This window comes from Phoenix dactylifera, chromosome 11 (genome assembly GCF_051530095.1).
Source record: "Phoenix dactylifera cultivar Ajwa chromosome 11, Ajwa_hap1_PhDact_Kaust_v1.1, whole genome shotgun sequence".
Classification (NCBI taxonomy): domain Eukaryota; kingdom Viridiplantae; phylum Streptophyta; class Magnoliopsida; order Arecales; family Arecaceae; genus Phoenix; species Phoenix dactylifera.
Genome location: NC_143200.1, coordinates 1,091,108 through 1,118,797, shown reverse-complemented (window position 1 = coordinate 1,118,797; position 27,690 = coordinate 1,091,108). Strand labels below are relative to the sequence as shown.

The 27,690-nt window shown below is 39.4% G+C and overlaps 3 protein-coding genes across 5 annotated transcripts; 2 read left to right on the top strand and 1 right to left on the bottom strand.

The window, feature by feature from the left end:
- The first annotated feature begins 708 nt into the window (after positions 1-708).
- On the top strand, positions 709-5,966 carry LOC103723845 (protein NUCLEAR FUSION DEFECTIVE 4). The gene is made up of 3 exons (XM_008814909.5): positions 709-1,419; positions 4,157-5,040; positions 5,200-5,966. Exons 1-3 carry the CDS (start codon positions 1,093-1,095, stop codon positions 5,684-5,686), a joined length of 1,698 nt encoding a protein of 565 aa, XP_008813131.2. The 5' UTR covers positions 709-1,092; the 3' UTR covers positions 5,687-5,966.
- Positions 5,967-6,876: 910 nt separating this feature from the next.
- Positions 6,877-10,186, bottom strand: LOC103723844 (putative ATP synthase 24 kDa subunit, mitochondrial). The gene is made up of 5 exons (XM_008814908.5): positions 9,679-10,186; positions 9,406-9,516; positions 8,140-8,286; positions 7,590-7,712; positions 6,877-7,182 (listed from the first exon to the last, which is right to left on the bottom strand). Exons 1-5 carry the CDS (start codon positions 9,819-9,821, stop codon positions 7,119-7,121), a joined length of 588 nt encoding a protein of 195 aa, XP_008813130.1. The 5' UTR covers positions 9,822-10,186; the 3' UTR covers positions 6,877-7,118.
- A 5,121-nt stretch (positions 10,187-15,307) lies between these two features.
- LOC103723843 (protein TPR3-like) lies at positions 15,308-27,594 on the top strand. Of its 3 annotated transcripts, none has more exons than XM_088706308.1 (27): positions 15,308-15,500; positions 15,896-16,010; positions 16,104-16,283; positions 16,427-16,540; positions 16,627-16,785; positions 19,390-19,570; positions 19,648-19,771; positions 19,893-20,008; positions 20,147-20,309; positions 20,436-20,545; positions 20,657-20,726; positions 20,840-20,913; positions 21,019-21,114; positions 21,194-21,286; positions 21,410-21,537; positions 21,665-21,899; positions 21,995-22,159; positions 22,248-22,340; positions 22,493-22,639; positions 24,254-24,364; positions 24,463-24,642; positions 24,738-24,866; positions 24,954-25,049; positions 25,152-25,340; positions 25,415-25,581; positions 26,096-26,388; positions 26,494-26,710. In XM_088706308.1, the coding sequence occupies exons 2-26, from the start codon at positions 15,931-15,933 to the stop codon at positions 26,304-26,306; spliced, it is 3,411 nt and encodes a 1,136-aa protein (XP_088562434.1). In that variant the 5' UTR covers positions 15,308-15,500; positions 15,896-15,930; the 3' UTR covers positions 26,307-26,388; positions 26,494-26,710. The 3 variants fall into 3 exon arrangements, with proteins under 3 accessions (XP_088562434.1, XP_088562435.1, XP_088562436.1); XM_088706309.1 differs by lacking the exon at positions 26,494-26,710 and adding an exon at positions 26,786-27,594 and having other exon boundaries at positions 15,360-15,500; XM_088706310.1 differs by having other exon boundaries at positions 15,365-15,500; positions 15,902-16,010.
- Positions 27,595-27,690: the final 96 nt, after the last annotated feature.

Sequence of the window (27,690 nt, the reverse complement as noted above, 5' to 3'; positions counted from 1 at the left end):
GTATATGCTCTTCCGTGAACATCTTGGATTCCCCTTGGATCTAATCAAAATCTTCAAATATTTATCAAAATATCTAAAATCAGAAAAAAGCAACCCCAGATCTTGTCAGCTCACTTCCTTTCCCTCTATTCTAAATCTAGAAGGAAAGATAGGATCAAGAGGAGAGCCATGGGAAAGTCTTCTTATCTATTATTGTCCAAAAATATTTCATGAGCTCTCATCTTGATCACCAAGTAAAGCTAAAAGCACGCATATAGTTTTAGTTTCTATACCTTAGTTTCATATGCTCCATCTAATAGTTGGTATCTTTTTTTCTATAGGATTCAGCATTGTATCTATGTTTAGAATACAGGAGATACTGGTACTCGACCAATCTTTTTCATTCAAACCATCAAAATAAAATTAATAAAAGATAAAACAAAAAGGCACATTTACATAATTAATTTATATATAATAGTTTGAAATCTGTATTTGAAATGCGAGGTACGCAAGCACTCTACCAATCTCTTTCATTCAAACCATCAAAGATAGATCATAAACTTGAACTCATTTACTTTTTACCAAAATGATTGTAATGGCATATGCTATTGTAACCCTTTCACAGTTAATTAAAAAGTTGATGGATAGCATTACTGAGCAGTGCTGCCCTATTCATTCCTTAGGTGCCAGAAATAAGAATTGATGGTGCAGCCTTACAGTCACTATCTCAGCATCTGTGAACCAAGCCATGGGAGCTGCAGGGAGTGGAGTGTTGATGTTTATTATTTTATTTAATTGGCAATAAACACTAAACAGGACGAGACACATGTTAACCGACCGACTCTGCTCTCAAATCCCCATCAAGATCTTCCGGACTCTTCACAACTTTGTGGGAGAGACAGGAGAAATATAAAATCCCATCACCTTTCACGCCTGAGGAAAACGAGCAGATCCTGTACTGGTTGTGTTCGCTTGCTTTTCGCCTACTTCCAAATATATATATAGACAGAGAGGAAAAAAAGAGCACGGGAAGGCCGAAGAGAGAGAGAGAGAGAGAGAGAGAGAGAGAGTTGAGAGAGGAGGAGGAGGTCGGAGAGAAGAGGAAACGAAGAGATGCCGGCGGCGGTGAAGGCCGGAAGCCGGCCGCCGTGGGTGGGGCTGGCGGCGGCGGTGTGGGTGCAGGTGGCGGCGGGCAGCGCCTACAACTTCCCCCTGTACTCACCGACGCTCAAGTCGGTGCTGGGATACAACCAGCAGCAGCTCAGCATGCTCGGCGTCGCCAACGATGTCGGCGAGAACTTCGGCATGATCGCCGGCGTCGTCTGCAACCGCTTCCCACCCTGGCTCGTCCTCCTCATCGGCGCGGCCTCCTGCTTCCTCGGCTTCGGCGTCCTCTGGCTCGCCGTCGCCCAGACCGTCTCCGGCTTGCCCTACTGGGTGGTGCGTAGCCTCTCTTTTCTTACTCATGATCTTTTATTGTACTCCCGGACATGGATGTGTGCATGCTTTCTTTTTCTTTCTTTGTTTTTTGATGAATTCTCGTTTCAAGATTTGATTTTGGGGGTTTTGTTTTGAGGAATTGTTTTTTTTTTTTTTTTGCCTCCCCCGGCTGCTTGATTTGATTAAGATTCCATTTTGCTTTGAAAAGCCTGTTTCTTTGTGCGTGGAGAAAGATATGAATGATGTATGCATCTCATTGTAAGCTCCTGCTAGGGTGGTGGTAGCATTCAGTGTAATAGCCTCTTTGTGTTTGTATTGTTGAAACCACTCGCAGATAATTGCTAATCAACAGGTTAGCTAGAATAAGTTGGGGTGTTAGAGTTTGTTTTGTAAGTCCTCAAAAGATCAGAAGAAATCTTCTACCATGTGCTTCATCCATTAAGGTCTGATTTATGTGATATAAAACATTGCTTGAGCATCCCTTGGTGTGCATAGTGTCAGAAGATGCCTTCATTACTATGAACTTCTCAGCTGAAAATTTTTCTCCACCATTAAATGATATAAGCTTCTTAATCTTCTCATCATGTCTACTTTTTAATCACAGCCTTCCCCTGCTCTAGAATAGGAAGCACATGTGCATTTCCCTATAAAGTGTTTTCTCTGAAAATCATCTGTAGAAGAAACCAGATACATACTTCCACTCCATAAAGCATTTGCTGCAGGGACTTAAATGTCTGAATGGATCTAGTGTCATGCTTGTTAAATAAGATAAATTCCATTGCAATTTTTCTTTCCACAAACGATTTCAATAAAATTTAATATGTAAAACTATTATTCCCAAAACAAGTTTCTCTTGGTTGAAGGTTTCTAACTAAAAATGGCTTTGGCACTAGTGCCTTAATTTTCTCAAGTCTACAAGACTGTTATGGTACTTTGTATGCGCCATGCTCAAGATGAATAGATGATGATCGCTATTTCTATGGAAAGCCTTGCTTTTCAGGAAGTGGTCAAATAATCCATTTTGACTTATCAAATTTCTTGGTGATCTGTTATTAATTCTGCAATCCACGGCTGTTTGGAAACCATATCTGGATCTCTTTGAATTTTGCCACAGCAGCCTTATGACTTCTGATTGCCATTCCAGAGATGCGAGAAGCTACCTGTAGGCACATGAGAGCATCCATTTTCTCCATGGACATTGTTGAGTGCTTTGATCTTTTCTTCGATAGCTTATCTACCTCACCTGTTTTTTGCACCAGAAATGCAGATGATTTCCAGTATGGTGCAATGAAAACGATGGTTGGTAGACATTGGAAACAATTCCCGAATCTGCCTGATATTATGTCAAGACTCATGTAGGGGAAGCCATAAAGATCCAAATTAAAAATGTTTATTTCCATGGTTCTTTTTTCCCAGCTGAGCGCAAAAACCTTGTGTCTGCAACTGAAATAAGACAGATGCATCGCAAAGTAGGGTAGCTTTACTTGCAGATCTTGAGGAAGCAAGGGGTAAGAAACTATGACAATTAACAAGAGAAAGCAATTACTGTAAAGTGAATAAAAGAAGAGAAGCAGGAGGGAGGGAGGGGGGGGGGGGGGGGGGGAGGGTAGAACAATTAGACAGCACAAAGTTACATTTCTTATGAGAGAAGATTCGTGAGGACCCGTGCGGGCATGTGTTTAGTCCCATATCGACTATTCGCCTGAGAGATCTTGGGTATTTATACAGGACTAAGGAACCCAAAAAATACCATCCGGCTAATCTTTTTAGGTGAGGTCATGAGTTGTTATGAGATTAATGTATGGATCTCATATTTGACAGTGACTAAGAATCATCTCCTGTTTGACTGAGATGACTGGGAAGAGTAGAGGCAGATTAAGAGGAAGAAAACAAGGGAGAATTTTGCTTGGAGAAATTAAGTGAGAGAAGCTCATGAAAGTGAATACTAAAGACACATTAGTTAAAGGCTATTCAAACCTCATTGAGGTTTTGTGTAATTTTTGTCTGTAGTTAGGAGGCACAGTATTTATGAAGTGTGAGAAGAAAGCATGATGTTTAAAAATCACGTTGGCATTGCAATGTGCAACACCTTTCTAGTAAATTACTTAGAGAATAGTGGTAGAAAGCATAGTAAAAATGGCAGACATTTCCAAAAATTTCCAAAATACTGGTTAGCAAGGCTCATTATGAGCTTTTGTGAAATTTTTGTCTGCAGTTGCGTGGCACAGTATTCATGAGGCGTGAGAAGAAAGCATGATATTTAGAAATAACATTGATGTTGCATTGTGAATTTTTTTTTGTTTCAATAAATCCTTGGAAAGTAATTGTAAAAACCATAGTAAAAATGGCAAACGTACTTTCTAAAATTTCCAAACAGTCAATTTTCAGGACTATATATATATATAATGAAAATTGAATTATGGAATCTAAAATTGGAAGCTACCTTAATTATATGATACATACATCTTTTGATGCTTATTTAATTATTTCTTACGATTCTTTGAATAATTTATGATAGACGTTCTGGATTTGGCTCTCCTCTAATAACAAGAATGAACCTGTACTTTTCTCACAATAAATTTAGCTAGCTGATTTTCTTGCAATGTGCTGATCAACTGTTTGTGACATTATTCGCAAGCTTGCCTCCTATCTCAGATTCAGACCTTTGCTTATTGGGTTTTAAAATTCTGTTACCACTGCTGTGTAACAAGTATGACTGTTTCTGATGTTATGGCAGTTGTGGCTTGCATTATGTATCGCCACCAATAGTAGTGCATGGTTGGGCACAGGTGTTCTCGTTACCAACATGCGGAACTTCCCTCTTAGCAGGGGCACTGTGGCTGGCATTCTCAAAGGTTATGTTGGGCTTAGTGCTGCAGTGTACACCGAAATATATACTGGAGTGCTGCATGACTCATCTACAAAACTGTTACTGTTTCTTACACTAGGACTGCCTGTTATATGCCTTGTAATGATGTATTTCATCAGGCCTTGCACACCATCTTTAGAGGAGGACTCATCAGAATCTGGGCATTTCCTGTTTACCCAAATTTCAAGTGTGTTGCTAGGTCTGTATCTCCTGTCTACTACAGTCTTGGATGATGTTGTCTCACTAAGTAATGCTGTAACCTATACTTTGTTTGGTATAATGGTTCTGTTACTCCTGGCTCCCCTTGCGATCCCCCTGAAGATGACATTTTATCCAAATAAACGCAAAAAAAATGGTGCTCTTGGCCCATCTGGTTCATCAGACAGTTTAACTGCAGATAAATCAGAACCACTACTGGGCGAATCTTCATCAACAATGAATATTCAGGAGGCTGATGATGCTTCTGATGTGGATATGCTTTTGGCTGAGGGAGAGGGAGCTGTGAAAAAGAAGAGAAGACCCAAGAGGGGAGAGGATTTTGAATTCCGAGAAGCTTTAATTAAGGCTGATTTTTGGCTTCTATTTTTGGTTTACTTTGTTGGGGTTGGATCGGGTGTCACTGTGCTTAATAATCTAGCACAAATTGGGATTGCAGCAGGTGTTGATGATACGACTATCTTGCTCAGCCTTTTCAGCTTTTGCAATTTCGTCGGTCGTCTTGGTGGGGGTGCTGTTTCTGAGTACTTTGTCAGGTTGAACCATTTTCATTTTATTGCCCTTTTAAATATTTTTGCAGCTATATATAATAAAATATGGCCGATGTGTCAAGTGTTTTTATCAAGGTCTTATTGCATGATTTTCCTTCTTTTACTTTAAGAAAAAAGGATCAATTGAGATTTTATCTTTTGCAGGTCAAAAATGTTGCCTCGGCCCATTTGGATGACATGCGCACAAGTTGTCATGATCATAGCTTACCTTCTCTTTGCTTATGGATTTAATGGCACCCTTTATGCTTCAACTGCATTACTTGGTATCTGCTATGGGGTCCAATTCTCTGTCATGGTGCCGACTGCATCTGAACTCTTCGGGCTGAAGCACTTTGGATTGATATATAATTTCATGTTGTTAGGAAATCCCCTTGGGGCTCTCCTGTTCTCAGCTGGTCTTGCAGGGTATGTGTATGATATTGAAGCAGCAAAGCAGAACCCAGGTTTTCTTGATGCTTCAACTAATTCTTGCTTGGGGCCTAATTGCTTTAGGCTCACATTTCTAGTTCTAGCTGGGGTCTGTATCTTGGGCACATTGGTGAGCATAATTTTGACTGTGAGAATTAAGCCTGTATACCAAATGCTCTATGCTAGTGGATCATTTCGGCAGCCTCGGAGCTCACAGCATTGATTGCAGATGACCTTAACGAGCACTATCTGTCTCTGGGCTACCGGTTTGGTTTGGTACTTGTTCCTGGTTGTAATGGTTTGATACACCTACATATCATGCAGTTATCAGGAGCACTATCTCCTTGGAAGGAATGATTTCATTAATCTTGCGAAAGAAGCTCCTTACAGATTGATGTATCGTACCTACCTAAATGTGAGTTACATCTTTGTACTAAGATCATGATTCATTGATCAAATATTGGAAATGATACAATTAAAATATTGATTAAGTATTAGTGAAATTAATTTTTGAAGATGGAAGAAAATTATATGTTTAATCATAATAGGCCTCTGCAAGTTTTTTCTTACCTGTATCATTTTTTTAAGCTTTCAATAATTGCAGCGAATCCTGTGTTTAATAATCTTGAATTGGGTTTTCTATTTTACATATAGCTTTTAATAAACTGCATCAGTAGCGCATGAATCCTGAAGTTGTTTGTCTGTCAGACCTATTTCTATAAATTGATGATCTTTATGTTGTGGTTTTCTGTTAAGATGCAAGTCTCAAGTGAACATTAGTTATGAGTTTCAACAAATACAAAACTTATGATTCATGATGTATAATCTACCTCACTTTTCCGCTACATGCATGGGACTCTTTCTTATTAATTTTATTTTATGCAAGGTAAGACATATTTGAGGAATTGGGAATTATATTTTGTCTTCTTATCATACTTGGATCAAGCAGGTCATCTTCTGCTGTCTGAATCAATTTCTTGGGCCCTATCCTTTTCTCAGAGTGGAAATTGTTGCCATGAAGACTCAACTACCCTTGTCATACTTCATGTTTCAGGGCTTGTCCCTGTGATCTTCGATTGTTATACTCATGGTTTTGCATTGCTTCTCCTTTACTCATTGCTAGACTCTCATTTTATTTACCTTCAACCTAAGTTTCAGCGTCATTGGTCTGTCGTTTTATGTTGTGAAGACCATCAGTTTAAAAATGCACTTAATCTGTGTTTCTCTCTTAGCAGCATTGCAACTTTGACCATGGCCCTCTCTCTCTCTCTCTCTCTCTCTCTCTCTCTCTCTCTCTCTCTCTCTCGCACGCTGGCTCAGATTTTTGTTATTGTCCCCTGAGAAATTTTCTTGGATAACAGGCAGTTCAGATTTTTATGTATTTTTTGATCACTGGCCTGCAAGTCCCAAAAATTAAAAAAAAATCCAAAATTTATGTTTTGAAGGAACCATATCTGAACCAAAAAACCAAAAGTCTGGCTCCCAGAGGCACAACAGGCGGCATATTTGGCTGCTATATTATTACAGACTAAAGAAAGCCAGTTAACAGCATTTCCCCAATATTGCTGCTGGTAGCAACAAACTTTTTAGAAACACCGGGGAAGATAAAGAAAGAGACAAAACCATTGGTATTTGGATCATAGAAGACATTAATCTCAGATGAAGTTCCGTATGTCCAGTGATTTCACATCAACCATCTGCTCATCCTTGAATTCCTCCCTGTCGATACAGATTATAAGAAAATGAGCAAGGTCGGTGTATAAAAGACATACAAAGCAAGTGTACAATGAATGCAGTTGTTATAAACCCATCGAAATATATGGTTATATGCACTTGTAATCTGTTGGTGCATGTCATACTAGACTGAATGAACTTTATATATACAAATATGTTTTCCTGTATTCAGGTTTAAATTTAAGGCGATGCAGACAACAAACTAATTACTGCTACAACAGCCAATGCAATGAAATCTCTAATGGCTGTTTATGAGTTTGGGCTGAAAGAGTCCCAACAGCAAGTACCTCGCATATAGAAATTTTGGTCCATACGTCCAAATGCATCATATGCATAAGATACTCCAATGCAGATGAACAAAAATTTCTATTAATATCGCAGACACAACAAACCTCTTCAACTGGGTCTCCATTGCCTCCAGGGCGTCCTTCTTTAGCTCCTGCAACTGTTCTTTAGCGATTTTCAGTTCCAGCTCTTCCTCATACTTGGGAAGATCTTCCTTTCTAATGCCAAGTCTAATGCAAAGTTGCAAAAACAGAAATCAAGTAAGAAGCAAAAAATCACATCAAAAGGTTGTCTTCGAACTGTAAATAGGGAAAAGAAGAGCAATTTATGACCTTCGGATATGAATTTTAGCATTTATAAAGCTATAATTCTTTGACGATGTAACCGGAGTGGTTATAACATTAATAACATGGTGAAAGCAATTTCTACGTACAATATCTTCAAATAATAAATAATTTTCTGAGGTCCTGTAGTGTGCATTCATGTACGTGCGCACAAATAAGTGATACACCTAATAAAAAAGTAGCATCTACAATAGGAACAAGAAAATATAAGCATCAGAAAAAGGAAGAGCACAAGTTGCTCAAGCAAGAATGAAATGACAACATTGCTGCACCAGAATAGATCATATATGAGCTTTCCACATGCAGCACTTACTTTTTGTTGGTCTTGTCAAACTCAGCTAAGAGAAGACCCATATTCTTCTTGTCAGACCTCATAAGAGGCTTCTTAATCTCTTTCTCAACCCTTTCTAATTCTTCCATCATCATAGCCTCAGCACCTAGGTCATCAGTGAGGCCACTCCTGAAAAAATGAACTTTATAAGGCTCCAATAATAAGAAAAGATGATAGATTTCTTACAGAACCATCTAAATATAGTTTTATCCCTATAAATTTTTGAAGCACACTAACAAAAAATTCATCACATTGGATCCAATGAAATGAAAAAGATTAACAAATGCAGACAAATACACAAAGAGGAATATGATCAATTTTGTTTTGTCAATTTACAAAGCCCATGTATTATGTTCTTCTCTAAAATACATAAAAGAACTAATTGAAATAAAATCTCAACCAGTAAATGAGTGGAATCTGATTATTGTATTAGTTATATACTGGTAATACTATAAGAAGACACTTCAAAGACACCCAAGGCCGACTGCTTAAACATTCTACATTTTCTCGTGCTTTAGAAGACTTTGGATTTATCTCTGTCTTACTAACCAATGTTCAAGTGTATCTGACTCTAGAAATGATTATATATGCAAAGTTACTAGGGAAAGAAGGCTTAACTGGAAACTATTGGGTTTAAAATCTTGCTAAATTGGTTCATACCAAACATTATCATTGACATGTATTTGATATTTTATTGCTGCAACTTGTCACAGTGAAAGGCATATGCCTTTGTTCCCAAGGAAATCATCTTCATTCATAAAAACACTATCCCCTTAACAACCATTTCGAGCAAGGCTAAAGAATATCACACCATTGTTGTGCCAACTAACTGGTGATTGCATGCGGATGCTGATGCATGTCCTAGCCTCTACAATCTTATTCCTATCTTCAAAATATTGTACTTTTTTAAAATTAAATTATTGGACAAATTTAATTCAACTTCTTTAACAATTTAAGAAGCCTACCTTTTTAACCAAAGAAAAAGGAATTAACAGTAACTTTTCCAATGAGCTGCTGTTTTAACTAGCTCATATGGAAGCACACATACATCACACAACGATATGCAAAAATGGTAATATTTAGTTAATGTATCCATTACTAATATATATTAATACATGTAAAAATAGTTAACCAATTAACTTAGGTCAGCATTAAGGATAAGTTATGCACATGGAGAGTCCAACAATCTAAAACAGAAACTAATCAAGAATAACAAAACCAGATCAAGAAGAAAATAGCACTATATACTTGATTCGTATCTCTTGTAGTGTCAACAAATATGTCCGAGCATCAGGAATGCCTTTTGTCTGTTGTTCAATGCTGTATTTAATTCGTTGAGACTCTGAGAATAAGTCCGCCCTGCATGAAGACAATATTATAAAAAGCTATAAATCCTTCAAACTTAAAACCATAGTGCAATAAACCAGTTCTTAAAACCAGAGCGCAATAACAAGGTGCCGCTGTATTAATAACCAAGATTCATCAATTAATAACTCTTCAAAAGCAAAACAAAAGTCTTACTTTTCTCTAATAGTCCTTATAAGCTTTGCATACTGAGACACTGCTGCAGGATCATCAGGATCAATCGTGATCTTTTCCTTTTGTAGGATCCCAAGGGCTGTCTCAAATTTGCTCTTTACCTCATAGAAGATGTTCTCCAGCATACAACTGCAATATCACAAATGTCAGGAAGAGACGACCATAAATAACAGAAGGAGGAACTGGTAGTCCTAATTTATCATAAAGGAGGTCTTAGAAAGTGATTCCAAATCAAAATAAACAATCAGCAAGAAAGGAAAAATATAAAAACAATAATAGCTCAAACAAATTGTTCCATTTCCGGAATAGAGAAAATTTCTCCCTACTGTCAGCTTTCGCCTGGTACCATTGTTATCATTTTGAGCGTCAAGGCATAATGTCAGTCCTCAAACAAATCGCTGTGTAAGTTGGTGTGGTCTTGGTTTCATATGAAAGGATCAATTAATTGTCTCTCACCAACTAATACAACTATTGCTATATACATGAAGATCAGATCATAACTTATAGATTCAGACAAAGAAAATCCTGTTGGCCTCTCTGAATACATGCTTGGCCTTAAAGGTTGCGCCATTCCTCACCATCATTTCAATGTCCCGGATCAGAGGGTGGTCTGTGCTCTCACCACTCGGTCTCCGCCGGATCCACCCAATAACTGTAGTCGAATCGCACTCCAAGATGATCAAGCTAGCCCGCAGCACCTGCCGTGCATGGCGAAGATCTGCCCAGGCAGCTCGCAACTCCGCCCCTGAAACTGATATGTCGAACAACCGGCAACCGCCCGCTGCCACTACCCTGGACCGAGGGTCCCGTATAACGAAGCCTGCCCCGCCTCGCGTACCTCCATCCAAAACCGACCCGTCAAAGTTGACCTTGAGAAAACTCAGAGGTGGGGGCTCCTAGGTGAAAAACACCGTCCGAGGAGCTGCCTGAGCAGAGAAGGAACTCCAGATGTCCCGAGCTATCAAGAGTGTATCTGAAGGGATGGTGAGTCTGGACTCCATCGCCAGTGCACGAGCAGACTCCACAACAAACCTCGGCGACATCCTGCGCTCGCCGAAGGTGCGAGCGTTTCTTGCCAGCCAGATCTGATGGGCTGTGCAAGTCGCTCAGATGGCCTCCTGACATGTCCCGGAACTGGCCAACCACTGTCATATCATCTGTAGAAAAAGTCTCCTCTCCCTCCATGCCTCCTTCGAGATACCTGTCCACTGCTATGTCGACCTCGCCCAAGTGCACCGAAATAGTACGTGGTCCACAGACTCGTCTACACCGCAAGCCCCGCACTCCGCAGGAATCCCCAAACCACGCCTACTCAGCACTGCTCTCGTCGGAAGGCGATCCCCCATCACCTTCCACAAAAAGAGTGCTGCCCTCGGGTGAAGCTCGGACCACCAAATCCAGGCGCAGTACGGTCCCTGCTCATATTCCCGTTGGATAACCCGGGACAGATCACCCAGCCTGACACTGGCCCTGCATGAGGTGCCCCATACCCGGACGTCTGGCCCCTCGCATCCTGGTACTGGGAGGGAGCGAATCCTCTCAGCAAAATGTGCCCCGAACGACTGATGTAGTCTGGCCTCGTCCCACTCTGCCCTCCCTGGTGCTAGGAGGTCGCATACCCGGAGCCCTTCTGCTGCCTCAGTATCCACCATTGTCGGCCAGCATCTCAAAGAAAAGGTATCCACCCACGGATCACCGATCACATCGATGCTCCATCTATCGCCTATCAGCCACCTGGTGTTAGCCGACACAGTCGGCAAGTACATTCCAATCTCACGCCACATAAAGGAGGTTCGGCGGCCACTCCGTGCCACCTCAGAGCCCCCTCGTCCATATCTGGCTGCCATCACCCGGCTCCAGAGCCCCTGTGGCTCTAACAAGAAACGGGCTGCGTGCCGAGGGACAAGGGCCTCATGCCTCTCCAAAAGGGACTGCACTTCCAGACCGCCCTCGCTAATGGGAAGACAGACCTGCTGGCGTTCGAGCTTTAGCCGTCTAAAAGTGCTCGCGGCTCTGATGATGAGATTTCCCTCTCTTTTATAGCCGTAGGATCCCCATCGTGGGAACGCTGGTGCCGCGTGTATAAATATAGCGGGCTTTCTTGGAACCAAGTGAGTTCTACCATCAGCGTCAAAAAAAAAAAAACAAAAAAAAAAGTACACGAAGATAAAAGAGCAGAATCAGCTCAGGTAGGTTTCGATATGCCAAGACAACGGTAGTTTTTTGTCATTTCAGCCCTCCAGGTTGTTATCTTTCGTTCTTGTTATAATGAGAGATAACAATAATTACACCATTGCTGGATGAAATAATTTGTCTCTATGATTTGAAAATATCACTTTATTTATATAAATGATAAAATTATTAAAAATAATAGCCATCCCTTTTTTTTTTCAAAACGGTATTTCATTTCTATTAAATCAAAGTTTGAGTACATCCTGCCAAATCAAAGAAAAGTAAACAATTCAATAGGTGGGGAACACCCGTTAAACTCGTCCAGATGACATCCCCAGAGTGACGTGCCACGTATGAGGCTACCCAGTCCGCAGCTCTATTCATCTCACGAAACATATGACCAATTAGAACTGTGAACATCTTCTGAACCAATCTGCGAATCTCCCAAATCAACGGGTGACCGTCGCCATATCTATCCACTCCTCATATCCAATCTCACCGTAGCAGAGTCTCCCTCAATGCACAATTTGTCGACACCCAGCACACATCTCGTATACCGGATGCCCTCCCAAGCAGCCCGTAGCTCCGCCCCAACAACAATCAAGCCACCACCTGCAATTCATCTACCATAATGGTCCCTAACAACAAAGCCTACCCCACCAGAAGCTCTATCCATCGTCATACCGCCATTAAAATTCACCTTAAGATAATCAGGAGGTGGGCGTATTCAGGAAAGAGAAGCATACCTAGGCGCTGCAACAGCAGAAAAGGTATCCTAAATATTTCTGGCCAACTCAGATAAAGTCGATGGAGTCATAGAAAAGACTTCCACAGCCTGGGTCAAAATAATAGCCATCCTTCGTGTTAACATAAGGGCCATTCTAATGGACAACTGGTAAAAGTGAGCTGATGCTGGTAACTAATTTATTTTTTTAGCACAACCAATTTAACTTAAAAAAATAATTTAAGTCAACTAATTTCTCTTCCATTAACCTTGTCCCAGCCTCCATCATAAGATTTCTGGGTGTATCTTGGGTATGAAAAAATAATTGATCTACTTTCGCCACATTGGCCATTGGATTGGGCCCGTATAGGTCTGAAAGCATTTCAAACTACCAGGTCTTGGCTATTGTATCTTTGGTATGAAAAAATAATTGATCTACTTTCGCCGTATTCATCCATCCGTTGCACAGGTCTTGGCTATTGTTGATCTGCAACTTGCATCTTAACAGTTCATCTACTCGATATTTTGCTTGCATTTTACCATGATATGTCGTACCATACCGTACCGGATGGTACCAGTCCAGTACCGGACGGTACCGGTGCCGGTAGGCGTATCGAGTACCGCCAAGTGTACCATGTGCCATATCATACTATGATGATATAGCATCGATACAGGATCTGGTACTGGCACAGTAAATCTTGTGTTTTCCTGCTATAGTGATTTTTTGGAGAGTGCTCGCAAACTTATCTTCCAATTGAATTCACATTCCGGTTCCTTTCACCCACACTCCATCACGCGAATCAAACGTGTACCAATGAGGAACGCTCCTTTTATATATATATATATATATTTCTTCAAAAGCGAGGAATGCCCCTGCAGTCGTGTAACGGTAGCTCTCTATTTCCTCATCTTCTAAAATATAACTGCAGAGCCCCTTTAAGCGCTTAGGCTCGGGGGGAGCCACGGGCGCACCCTTGACCAATGATGGCCAAACAGCTGGCTACTTTCCGCGTTCCTCGACGACACGTTGCACGGGCCGGCGCGCTAGACTTATCCCGTTATCCTTCCACTTAATTCCTTTTGGGAGGCGGCAGGATCCCAACTCTACGTAGCTCACTTTTGTGACTCATCGAAGAGAGAAGGAGAGACGACAAAATTTCTATAATCTTCGTCCAATCCAAAACTACACTCTGAATTTTCGGCTGGTTATATGTTTGTGCCAACCGTCGCCCATTTTTTGGTCCATGCAATGGATCATGGCTAGCTCGTCTTATTAGACAAGTAGTTTTGGCTGGTATATATTTTTTATACTAAAAACCTCCATTCAGACTCATAAATTTCTTTGGATGACTATTGCAAAAAGATTTTTGATAGTAGGGGTAAACTATGGCTCTCCTTATTTCCTTACTTCTTCTCTTAAGAGCCATCACCTTCCTATTTTTTCAAGGCCAATTATGATGTGAGCGTGAGAAAAAAAAAAATTTCTTGTGGCTCCCCCTAGACGGTGTTAAGGATTTTGAATACTAAAGTCCTAATGATAGAATTGCATGCAGCCTAGAAAGATTTGAGAGAATCTATGACGGTCATTAGGTAGCTTTTCGATCCATCTTCTACCGACAAAAGACTTCTTCTATTTTTACAGTATTATTGGCGAATGATGCGCTCACTGATATCAACTAATACTTCACATAGTTACAAAGAAGCTAACAGTACAACTGACTAGATGGCATCTTATATGACAAATTATACGGGATATGCATCATAATTTTTTCGACAAATCTTTCTACTTAATTTTTCAATATTTTAGTTTCTAATTTCTATGGATATATTTCTACTTGATTAGTTTACCACCAAAAAAAAAAAAAAAAAAGCCAATATGTGATTAATAATTAATGATTATATCCAACTTGTAAGCTTGAAAGGTCAGCACCCATCACTACAAAATAAATAAATAAATAAATAAAAGGTCGGCACCCATTAATGTTTGACGTTTGATCTTATCCGGGTGATCACCGCCGGTGACGGCAGCGACCCAAGGATTAAAAAACAAAACGAGAAGAGAAAATCTTTATTCAGAAGTCCGACAAAAGTCGCACGAATCTCAACTATTCCGTTGTTTAATTTCCTCCGGTGACGCTCCCAAAACGGGCCCACTGTCCTTCACGTGACGCCGCCCCCGGCACTAGCTTAGATTTAATGGCAGTCATCGCATTTATCCGCAACTTCACGCCCGAAGATAAAATGCTCCTGGCCGGACACTTTTGTCGCAGTCTCCCCCAGACGCTCTCTCACTCCAAAACACCGGATTCCGCTACAAAAAAAGAATTGCACTCAATCGAGTGCGTGTTACATGATGGTTGGTTATTGTGATTATAATATGTTCGAAGGGACTCAGCTGATCATCCCAAATCCTCTCTCCTCATTTAAGGCGTGAGAGGCACGCTCGGTCCAAACACAGGACAGCGCAGGCTCTTAATACAAATACACGCATACGATTGGACACGTTTCGTGTTAGCAATGGATAGTTCGATTATGTTAAGTTTAGAACGAGACAGCTGATCGGTTCGGCTGTTAATGCGGGCGGCGTCGCAGATTCCGCGGCGGTAAAGTCGACAAAACGTCGCCGGCTGACTTGGGGCCCACTCTAATACCTTGCTTTATATGTTCAATGATAGCCTATCACATGTTATAAGCCAGAGTGCTTATAATTTTAATAAGTCCTGCGGCGTATCTTCTGCTCGGCCATGTCTTCGCTCGCTATAAATCCGTCACCTCTGAGCCTCAGATGAGATATTTTTCGTGGAATTTTTCTCTTTACTTTATCCATTAATTATAGCGAGAGGGGTCAATCTGGCTGTTGGTCTTCGCCGGTTTGGATCGATCTCTCTCCGGCCTTCGGCTCTTGGAGGTGAGCTTCGATTTTTGCCCCCAATTTTTTTCTTGCTTTTCGGTGGAATCTTCGTCTCGAAGTTCCGGCTTTTTTCCCCTTTGTTCCCCTCTGCCTTTCTCTTTCTCGATGGTTTACTTCATCGAATCCGCTTATTTGAAACAATTCTCGCGACGCCGATCCATTAAAACCCTAGTTTTTGAACCCCCGATCTTGTCTCCGTAGTAGATCTCTTCTGTGAACAGGAACATGAGTTTTTGGGCTTTTGTGGTTTTAACTCCATCAGAAATGTGCCGATGAACTGAATTTGTATTTTTCTTGAATTTCGGATGGGAGGTGTGCTCATAGATAGGATCTTTATCTTTGTTTTATGGGTTTTGCGAGATCTGTTGATTTGTTTTGCTTTTCTTGTGAAGATTCAGGGTTTGGAGGCGGAGACTGACGGGCCAAGATGTCTTCTCTAAGTAGAGAGTTGGTTTTTCTCATCCTGCAGTTCCTTGATGAGGAGAAGTTCAAGGAGACTGTTCACAAGTGCGTTTACTTGTTAAAGATTCAATCTTCGGTTAATTGTGGTGCCTTTTTCGTTGCTTTGTTGTTACTGCGGGTTATTTTTTCGCTTTACAGGCTCGAGCAGGAGTCTGGTTTTTATTTCAATATGAAGTATTTTGAGGATGAAGTGCACAATGGGAATTGGGATGAAGTCGAGCGGTACCTTTCCGGTTTTACCAAGGTTGACGACAATCGTTATTCAATGAAGATTTTCTTTGAAATTCGGAAGCAGAAGTACCTCGAAGCATTGGATAAGTAAGCTCTGTGCATACAATTTCTGTCTCTTGTACTATGCTTTGAAGCTCTCTCTCTATCCCTCTGCCCCCCTCCCTTCCTCTCTTTCACAGCACGTGTGAAAACTTTTTTAGACAAACTTTTGATGGAATTTCTACATCTAGGCATGACCGAGGAAAGGCGGTTGACATCCTTGTAAAGGATTTGAAAGTCTTTGCCTCATTCAACGAGGAATTATTTAAGGAAATTACTCAACTTCTGACTCTAGAGAACTTCAGGTACGAGGTTTTTGTGTCTAACTCTTTTATTTCTTCTACTTTCATTGGATGATTGCTTGATGTACAGCAATGTGCCTATTTTACAGGGAGAATGAGCAGCTTTCTAAATATGGGGATACCAAATCAGCAAGAGCAATAATGCTTATTGAGCTTAAGAAACTGATTGAAGCAAACCCTCTATTCCGTGACAAACTGCAGTTTCCTGGCCTAAAAAGTTCCAGATTGCGTACACTTATCAATCAAAGGTGAGATTCAGTAGGGTATTCTTTAATTTTATAGTCAAACCAATTGAGCATGTGCAGTGCACGTCATAAAAAGAGATACAACGGATTGTGTTGTACTTATTATCTTAGTTTTAGAAGATAGTTATGAAAGGATAGTTAAAATAAATAAAAAACTAGGTTGTAGAAACATGAAAAGAAAAAAATTGTAAAAAAATATAAACCTGACTTCGTAATTGCAGCAACCACCTTAATGTACAAGTGATATATAAGAAATCAAAGAAGTAGATAATCCTTCACTAAACCAAATTGCTACTTCAAAAGTTCTCTAAATTTGCTTAGAATTTACGGAAGATAGTAGCAAATTTAAGATAAAAATAAGAGATGACAAAAATAAAGAAATTAAGAAAAAGGATCAAGATTCTTTCTTCTATTCTATTACAATACTACTTACCTTGGAAATACTTGCAAAGTAATTGTCATGCAAAGCATTTCATGAGGACCATAGAATAGATTCAATAGCCTTGTGAATTGTGATGTTTCAACTTGCTCAAATCATGCAATTTAGGGCCCATTATATATGATCCACACACGTGGTATGCAGTGCACAATTCCTACTTCAAATGTACCCATGAGCTAAACTTTCCCCATTTGCTAACACTTAACATAAAATTTAGTCAGAAATATTCCATGAATAGATTCAATAGGATGGATGGGGGATTTAATGATGGCTTTGCATTTTGGTTTGCAGTTATTTTGGATATTTGATTTCAAATAAGAGGAAGCCACTTTAAGATATGGAACTATAGTTGGATTACAATGCATAATTCATATATGGAAAATTGGGGCGGTGGATACTTTGGAAGGATGAGGAGGCTCGCTTCTACCTTGGAGAGAAGGTTCCCATGTTGGATTAGGATGTCAATGTTTTAAACAATCTTGGTAGAACATAGATAAGAAAGGAAAGGAATTTGATGAGATGCATGGGAAAATCACATTAAGCAACATGTTGATAAAGGAAAACTAAAGATAGATGCAGATTGATTTGGTTTGAGATTGTCAAATTGGAGCTAGAAACTCTCGAGATTGAAATGCAAGATTCGGGTGGCAAGTCATAGAGCTTCATCTTATGTGTTAAAATTGGAATCCGAGGGCATTGTGGGAAGAAAAGTTGATATTATTGGACATTCTTAGGAATGTCTAAGATTTAAAACTATCTTTTGTCAATATAATATAGGTATAAAAATGAGAAACATGGATAACTGACCGATATGTGCAGACATGTGGGGAAACCCGTAACTTTTACCACTTTCCTTTCAATTTAAATCTAATAAAATAAGCATTTCATGATACACCCTGAAATAACTCTTATTTTAGATGGATTAAGAGATGGGTAATGATAATTTTATTACTGTTTAAGGTGTGCTTGTTGCCACATAAGTGTGAGAGCTTAGAAGTGTCCAAAGTGAAGTTCTAAGTACTCAAGTTCTATGCAGGGATTTATGTCATAGTACTAAACTTGATCTCCAACTAGTTCGGCTGGATGTTTTGGATAAAATCATTGAAGAGGAAGTGCAATTTTGGATATTTATATATTGTTGACAAGAATTATCACTTAATTACTACTTAAATTCCCATATGTAAAGGGGGAATGGGTGCTTGGGCATTAAAAATACATTAATTATCCTACTTACCCACGTGAAACTCGACTTCAAAATCACCCAAGTAAAACTAAAAAATCAACATTTTTGCTAAATTGACAACTAGACCTATGCAATAGTCGGGTTTTTGGGATATGTATGGGCTAGGCCATAGCTTGATATCAACAACAAATTTGCGGACTTGAGCCTAGCCTAGCCTTGCCTCGGGCCAATAATTTGCTGCCAGATCATGATTGGCAGTAAAGTATCAAGCTCGAGCCTGACCCAAACCAGCTCGACCCCAATTCCATTGAAGCATGGAGGAGGGAGGGAGGGGGAACAATCATGGTACACAGAGAGTGTTCTTGTGGATGGTGTGGATGATGATGGGGATTGGTGATGTTGGTGGTGGAGGGAGGGAGAGGATGAGTTGGTGGGATGGAGGGCATGTCTTGTCCTTTTGTAGTGTAGAGAGAGAGAGAGAGGGTGTTGAAGGGGACAATAGAGAAGGGAGGGATAAATTCAGAGAGAGTACTAGAGGTGAAAGGGGAGAAGGGGGAAAGCAAACCCTATGATCAGATTGGGGTTACATTCATGAACAACATATTTAAAAAAGCTCTCCAATTTGCAAATCTTTGACCAAGATTTGCCATCTCGGTACCAGACTCCATACTGGTACCATCCTATTATAGTATCGGTACGTACGGTATGGGAGCCGGTTCGGCGTACCGAGTATATGTATGTTTTCCATACCGCATACGATATGGTACGGTTGGTACGCACCAATACTGACTGATACGACAAACCTTGCCTTTGACAGTGAATATGAAAGCTAATGTTTAATTTGTTGCTGGTTTGTTTGGGCACTGTATGCACTGTTGCTTGGCTTCAGAATATTATTTAACCTGCAACTGATATTTTGGCTTCAACATATTATTTAACTATATTGGGTTTTGAAAGGAGTTGATTTTCTCATGTGATTGGACAGCTTAAACTGGCAGCACCAGCTCTGCAAAAACCCTAGGCCAAATCCTGATATTAAAACCCTTTTTGTCGATCATTCTTGTGGACAACCAAATGGTGCACGGGCCCCATCACCAGCAAATAGTCCACTGCTTGGAACTATACCTAAAGCAGGAGGTTTTCCTCCATTGGGGGGTACACATGTGGTAATTAAACTAAGTTAATTTTTAGGCTACTTTCTCTTCACCACATCTATCTAAAATACTTGATATGTTGTTTTCAGCCTTTCCAACCTGTGCCAGCACCAGTTCCTGCTCCACTGGCTGGATGGATGTCTAGTCCACCAGCTGTAACTCATCCAGCTGTCTCTGGTGGTGCCATTGGAATCAATACTCCTATAAATCCTGGTAGCATCACTTATTCATTTATGCTAGTAGTAGAAGATGACTGCAACATGCAACAGATATTAATATCATCAGTAAAACTGATTGTTTTGTTACTTCGGATTCTTTTAAATCTTTTTAATAGCTGCAATTTTAAAACATCCAAGAACACCTCCGACTACCAACCATGCTGTAGATTACACATCAGCAGATTCTGATCATGTGTCCAAAAGAACAAGGCCAATTGGGATTTCTGATGAGGTTTGTTAAATGCTTCTATCCTGATTATATTACCATTTTTTTCTACTTAGCAGTGTTTTTTTTAAAGAATATCATCTAGAATTGAGGTCTTGTTTATTTAGTTATTCTGACCTTCCTATGACTCAACATTCATTGCAGGTAAATCTTCCTGTAAATATATTGCCAGTTACGCATCCTCAGAATCATAGTCAGGCTATGTACACGCTGGATGACTTGCCAAAAACTGTTGCACGGACATTGAGTCAACTCTCAACTCCCATGAGCATGGATTTTCATCCAATCCAGCAAACCATTCTCCTTGGTTTGTTATTTTAACTTGTTTAGTTGTACCATATATTTGGTTTCCTCAAGGGTTCTTTAAAATCAGCAGCTTCTTCTGCAATTGCTTGCTCATGCTCGAATTTCTCGTGCTTCTGTCATGGTTTAGTTGGTACAAATGTGGGCAACATTGGATTGTGGGATGTTGGTACCGGGGAGAGCTTAATCCAAAGGCATTTCCAGGTTTGGGAACTTAAAGCTTGTACCATGTCCCTGCAGGTATGTTCCTTCACTATGATATTAAAATGTATTGCAGTACTGTCCTGAGCTGTTACATGCTTAACTATTGTATTGTCGCAAAAATCTGAAATTTGATTCCATGATTCTCAGGCTTCTCTAGTCAAGGATCCTAGTGTATCAGTTAACCGCGTAATATGGAGCCCAGATGGCTCCTTGTTTGGTAAGCTTATAAAACAAGACATTTCCTTCTTCAATACTACTTATGTACACCCAAAAGAATGGTAACATTCACAGTCACTTTGGCATATCAATACCTTCTTGCCATTTTTCTAGGTGTTGCTTATTCAAGGCATATCGTACAAATATATTCTTATCATAGTGGTGATGATATGAGAAAACACTTGGAGGTATGAAAATTATGAACTACCTGTGTTAATTCCTTTCTTTCTCTGCTTATTTCAGTCAGTTGCTTCTTTTTTATTAATGTCTTCTCTTTACATTACATGTTTCAGATTGATGCTCATGTTGGTGGCGTCAATGATATTGCATTTGCTCATCCTAATAAGCAACTATGCATAATAACCTGCGGGGATGATAAGACAATTAAGGTTGGTTTCTGAAGTGTGACATAGTATGTAGAAACATATATTTTTAAAGCACCTAGTGACAATAGCTGTAAAATGTCAGGTATGGGATGCAACTGGTACCAAACTGTATACCTTTGAAGGTCATGAGGCACCTGTTTATTCTGTTTGCCCACACTACAAGGAGAGCATTCAGGCAATAAATCCTTTTGATGATTTATAAATTAAGTTTAACAAAACCAACTTTTCTGTTGTTGTTTGTTCTATATTCATTATCTTTGATGTGTTGTTGATGCTTTTTTTTTTCTTGATCATGTAGTTTATCTTTTCAACAGCATTAGATGGAAAAATAAAGGCATGGTTGTATGACAATTTGGGTTCTAGAGTGGATTATGATGCTCCAGGTCACTGGTGTACTACAATGGCTTATAGTGCTGATGGTTCCAGGTTTATTTTCAGGGCTGGCAGTTTTTCTTGTTTTGGGGGGGGGGGGGGGGGGGGGGGGGGCAGGCCTCTGTGATTCTAAAGTTTCTAGCAACTAAAGTTTTTTTTTTAAAAAAATATATTTTTGTAGGCTATTTTCCTGTGGGACCAGCAAAGAAGGTGAATCATTCATTGTAGAGTGGAATGAAAGTGAGGGAGCTGTCAAGAGGACCTATCAAGGATTTCGAAAACGATCTTTGGGTGTTGTGCAATTTGATACCACTAGGAATAGGTTTTTGGCTGCTGGTGATGAGTTCTTAATTAAGTTCTGGGATATGGACAATACTAATCTTTTGACAACTGTTGATGCTGAGGGTGGTCTGCCAGTAAGTAATTTTGTGGAATCTCATCTTTTATTTCAGCGAGCTCTCATTGGGGAAAAAAACACAAACTGATATATATATTCAAATTCTTTTTGAAGGCAAGTCCTCGGATACGCTTCAACAAAGAGGGTACATTGCTGGCTGTTTCTACACATGATAATGGGATAAAAATCTTGGCAAATGCTGATGGACTTCGTTTGTTGCGCACATTTGAAAATCGTTCTTTTGATACTTCTAGGGCTGCTTCAGAGTCAGTAACAAAGGTAGTTCTTACACCTGATTATTGTTTGTCTTCTTGACATATCATGCAGAAGGATCACTGTTATCACATAATATTGTTTCATGATGCAGCCTATAATAAGCCCATTATCTGCTGTTGCTGCTGTTGCAACGAGTTCTGGAATAATGGAGAGAGCTTCTCCTGCTGTGGCTATAGCTGGAATGGTTTGTTAATATCTCCTGCACTTTATTCCGTTATGTGACTTTTGTGTGAAATTATAATTTTATTGCTCATATATCTATGCCATATTATTCACTGCTCGAATTTGAAAAATTCAACAAACTCTGTGACACTAACTGTATATTCAACTTGATAGAATGGAGACAACAGAAACTTGGTGGATGTAAAACCTAGAGTAACTGATGAATCCATGGACAAATCGAAGATCTGGAAGCTTACTGAAATCAGCGAACCAACTCAATGTCGATCCTTGAGGCTCATTGATAATTTGAGAACAAGCAAGGTATGGTTCTGACTTGTTTCCTATAATGTTAAGGGAGTTACTCATTTGAACACTGGCCTGTGCTGGGCGTGCAACTCCTGTTTGGCAACTGTGCTGTTGATCTATTATTCATATAAATGATGCCAAATCTTTTTGCTTCTTACATTTTTTTGCATCTTTTAAGTTTCTAAGGCTAGACCTATAGGCATGTACTTGCTGAGGCTGAAGTTTTTATATTTGGTTCTTGCCATATATAAGGGCATAGGTGATCCTAGTTTTTATCGTAATACTTTCTTTTCACTCTGGTATTTTTGCTATAGACTTGGAGTGACACATGTCTCGCTACGATGAGAATGAATAAGCAATTATATTAATGTTAATTTTAATTTGTTTCATTATATTGTACTTTTTTTACCCTCTGCATAATTAGTTTTCTTGAAATTTTAACTGGTTTTATTGCTATTACTCCATCAAGCAGACTTGAATCTTTTTTTGATTTGCTTTTCACTTGTGAACACATGATTTTTTTGCACATTAGTTCAGTTTGGATTTTCTCTGCATATGTTTGATCAATTATGTGCTCTAGCATTCTTATGCATGACTTACATAATTGCTAGTTGTATGTTTCCATCTTCAGAATGGACAGTTATCTTCTAATTTGAGATAGCTCAACCAAAAAACAGAAAGATGTAAGAATCGGAAAAATTCTTCATGAAAATTTCTAGGACATCAGTTATTTAAATGGCATCTGTTGAAAAAATTACAGTTTGAAAAAGCACGAAAAATAGTGCAGAAGAGAATGAATCATGGAAACAAGGAGTTTATAATAGTTCATAGATTAAAATATTTTTCGAAAACAGGATGGGACTGAAAGCAAATTCAAGTACAGAAACATGTTGGGTGCTGCAAGCTTCATCCCTGACTTTGAGTGTTAAACAAGACAAGCTATGTACATGTCCAATATATAACAGAATGATGTTTCCTTTGGCCAAAATGTAGCCACCTCCTATGGCTAAATTGAATGCTCCCTACAGTTAAATTAGTAGAGCAGAAAAATTTTAAGTTTCTTATTGTTTAAATTATTATGCTTTTATATGTAGGAGACTGGTTATTCTGAAGATGTTAAAGAAGAGATATGAGATTTCAGCATATTTTCTAGTTTTCTTCCCCTCTTCTGCATAGTTTGTTCCGTGCTCCAAAATAGGCTTCCTATGCTTGGGGACTTGCTTTTGCAATTATTAGCTTAATTTTGTCTATTTTTTCATTTGTTTTACCTCGAATCATATCTTTACTATTTGCAGACCTGATCATCAAGTTGTGATCATCAAGTTGATTATATTATTGTAAGATCTAGAAATTCTGAGATCCACATTGTCATTTCTGACGTAATGTGGGTTATGGCCATGCATGACTAAAACCAAATGGAATCAAGGTGCCCCATGCTTTGTGCTGATTTAGATCACTATCCTTTATTTCTGATTCATGTTTTTATTTCACACCATACAAGCAGACTGGAAAAACAGATATCTTAGCTTTTGCCTTATTTTCTTTTTTGGACTATTATGGCTTCAAGATTTGCTGTTTACATTGTAAAAAACATTCTGAAGGTTCTGATCGGATTTCTTGCCATTACAGATTTCAAGATTGATCTATACCAATTCTGGAGTTGCCATCTTGGCTCTAGCATCTAATGCTATTCATCTGCTTTGGAAGTGGCCTCGTAATGAACGGAATTCTAGTGGAAAGGTAATTGACATGAAAATTTGCCCTGCATCATACCAAGCTTTTATTTAGGAATTGGAAATATTGGTCATAGCTTTTCCCCAAAATGCTTGAATTTGTAGGCGACAGCAAGTGTTGCCCCTCAATTATGGCAACCCCCGAGTGGCATATTGATGACTAATGAGATAACTGATGCAAATCCTGAAGAAGCGGTTCCCTGCTTTGCTTTGTCAAAGAATGATTCTTACGTCATGTCAGCATCAGGAGGAAAAATTTCCCTATTCAACATGATGACATTTAAGGTAGGTTTGTAAGCTGTTAAAAAACATGTCAAAGTTTGAATATCTTGCCTTGTGTTTAAGATCAACCATTTTTGATTTATCCTTTGTGAGTGCAGACCATGACAACGTTCATGCCTCCACCACCAGCAGCAACATTTCTCGCGTTCCACCCTCAAGACAACAATATAATTGCTATAGGGATGGATGACTCCACAATTCAGATCTATAATGTCCGAGTTGATGAGGTACTCCATTTCCATTAAAGGCATTGTTTATGGTGCTACCTGATGAGAAAGCAACATCTGATCCTAAGCTATCTATATCTTATGCAGGTCAAGAGCAAGCTTAAAGGCCATTCAAAAAGAATTACCGGTCTTGCCTTCTCAAATGTATTAAATGTGTTGGTCTCATCTGGAGCTGATGCTCAGGTAAATGACTGAAATTCCCTTCATGGTGCACTGGAAACATCTCTTTTATCATCACTCACTATATTGGCTGATTTGTGCGGTACATCGGGTTTCCTCCTGCAGATTTGTGTGTGGGGAACTGATGGATGGGAAAAGCAAAGGAGCAGATTTTTGCAAATTCCCTCTGGGCGGATTACATCCACTATATCAGATATGCGTGTTCAGTTCCATCAGGATCAGATATACTTCTTAGCTGTACATGAGACCCAGATTGCTTTATACGAAACCACTAGGCTAGAGTGCTTGAAGCAGGTATTTTTATTTTGGAAATTCGGGAATATACAGGCTTCATACCTCTGTATGCTGATGATTTTGTTGTCTTTTAGTGGGTCCCCCGTGAAGGTTCTGCACCTATCTCGCATGCCACATTTTCATGTGACAGTCAGTTGATATATGCTAGCTTCCTGGATGCAACCATATGCATATTTAATGCTGCAAACCTCACATTGAGATGTCGGATTCTTCCAGTTGCTTACCTCCCTGCCAGTGTTAGGTATTTATTTTAAATAGTACTTCAGCTAATCATTTTGCATAAAAGAAAATTTTTCCTCTTTCTTGCTCTTTGGTGCAATTCAGGCTGATGAATATAGTCTATTGACACAGTAGGTGCTGTGGCATTCTTTTGTTGCCAAAATTTGGGATCTTTATCTAGATATTGGAAATGATCTATTTCTTTGCTATCAGTCAGCTGTCAGTAGTGACATTTATTGTATGTTATTATATTTCATGATGCATGCTACCTTTTACTCATCGAATGGGTCACTTGTCTTTTCACACGGTCATTTTATTTTCCTTGTTGCTCCATTCCATTGGTTAGCATTCAAGGAAAAAGGTGGTTAAGAATAAAGCAGTTTTAAGTGGTAGAAATTGACAACTAAATGATAAGTAATTGGTGAATAAGGAAATTATAAACCCACCTGATGTAACTAGGACGAGTCTAATGGTTATGATTATGGCTTTGTTGTTTCCTGATGGGCGTTGCTGATTTCTGTGTTTCTATATGCCAGCACAACTGTTTATCCCCTTGTGGTTGCTGCCCATCCATCGGAACCAAATCAATTTGCCTTAGGCCTGACAGATGGTGGTGTCCATGTATTGGAGCCGCTAGAATCTGAAGGAAAATGGGGAGTTGCTCCACCTGCTGAGAATGGGTCAGCAAGCAGCATGTCCACACCGCCTCCTGCAGGAACCTCAAGTTCAGATCAACCACAGAGGTGACAGAAGAATCTGCAATCAGTCTTTGACCTTTTCTCTTCCCTTGTTTTCACCCTTAATGTCTAAGGAATGGCTAACCAATGAGGTATGCTGCTGATCTGCTCTATTTTCCTACAAAAGAATTTATGTGTTTGAGTTAACTTATTTTATACTGGACAGCCCTTAATTCCTTCTCTCTTTGTTTGGTCAGGGCATGGAAAATATATAGTTACCAAGAGCAGGCATAGGTATATAGATGCTTATGAAGTAACTATGTGTTTTCCGTTAGGCTTTGCTTTGGTGTGGTGTTCCTGTTAGGTGGTAAAAATAGTTGCAGTGTAAAATTATTCTGTTCGTGTGTTTTGGAAGGTTTTTTTCCTTTGACATGCATGAGAATTTAATGGAGTTTGTTTAACTGCATTTTCTCATTCATGGCTATTGGCTTGGAGTGCCTGTTATACTGTAAAATGTTGCTCTATCACCCCGGTTGTTGCTTCTTTCAGCTTGATTAGGAGCATGGTGACAGGGCTTTCAGGAAATCTTAGCAAACCTAAGATATTCCATTCAGGGTGGGTTAATGCACTTGTCTGTTACCTCTGAGGTTCCCTGAAGTGGGAGAATGTAGACTGTGTATAGTATATACTATACACCGAAACTGGTGATGCATACAGTTGCAGACAGTCATTGTTGGTGAAATAGTTTATGGTAATGCCTCACAAATGCTTTCAAGAATCCCTGCTAATGAAAGTAAGATGCAACGGTGCAAAAACCTATTGGTAGCGGCTAGCAAATGGAGAGCTGTTTTCATTTGTTGCCTTTCTCAGAGGTTAACACCAGTCGGCTTTACGGTAAACTAAATTTTAGCAGTCTTGCTTGACGAGCACTGTTCAGCAGCATATGTTCCAGTTCTATAGCTGTAGCTATGTTGCAGGTCTCTTGATCAGGAGCATGATGCTAAACCTAGGCTTTGGTTTCTATGGTAAATGGAAATCGTGATGACTGTCCCAGTTGTAAGCTGTTTTTGCAAAAGAAACTGACAGGGAACTGTCTGACATCATATGATATTTGCAAATTAGGTGCTTGTTACCATGTAATATCCAAACAGGAACTCAAATGATTTTTCTTGGACGTCAACAAGATGAGATCCGCGCTTCACCAACTTCATATGAAGTTTGCAATTTAGGACTTGTAAATAAAGTTTTCACTAGGAATTTATGGATATTTTTCCTTAGTAACAATTTTCCCTATAAGACTTTATACGAGGTTTGTAACTCAGAAACTATAAAATTATGCTCAATTAGGGATTTTAAAATAATTTTTCCTGATGTATGAATTGAATTTGGCTAGGAAATATGTACTTGCAAATAATTACCATCATGGTAGGGACTTATGAATAATTTTCTCATGA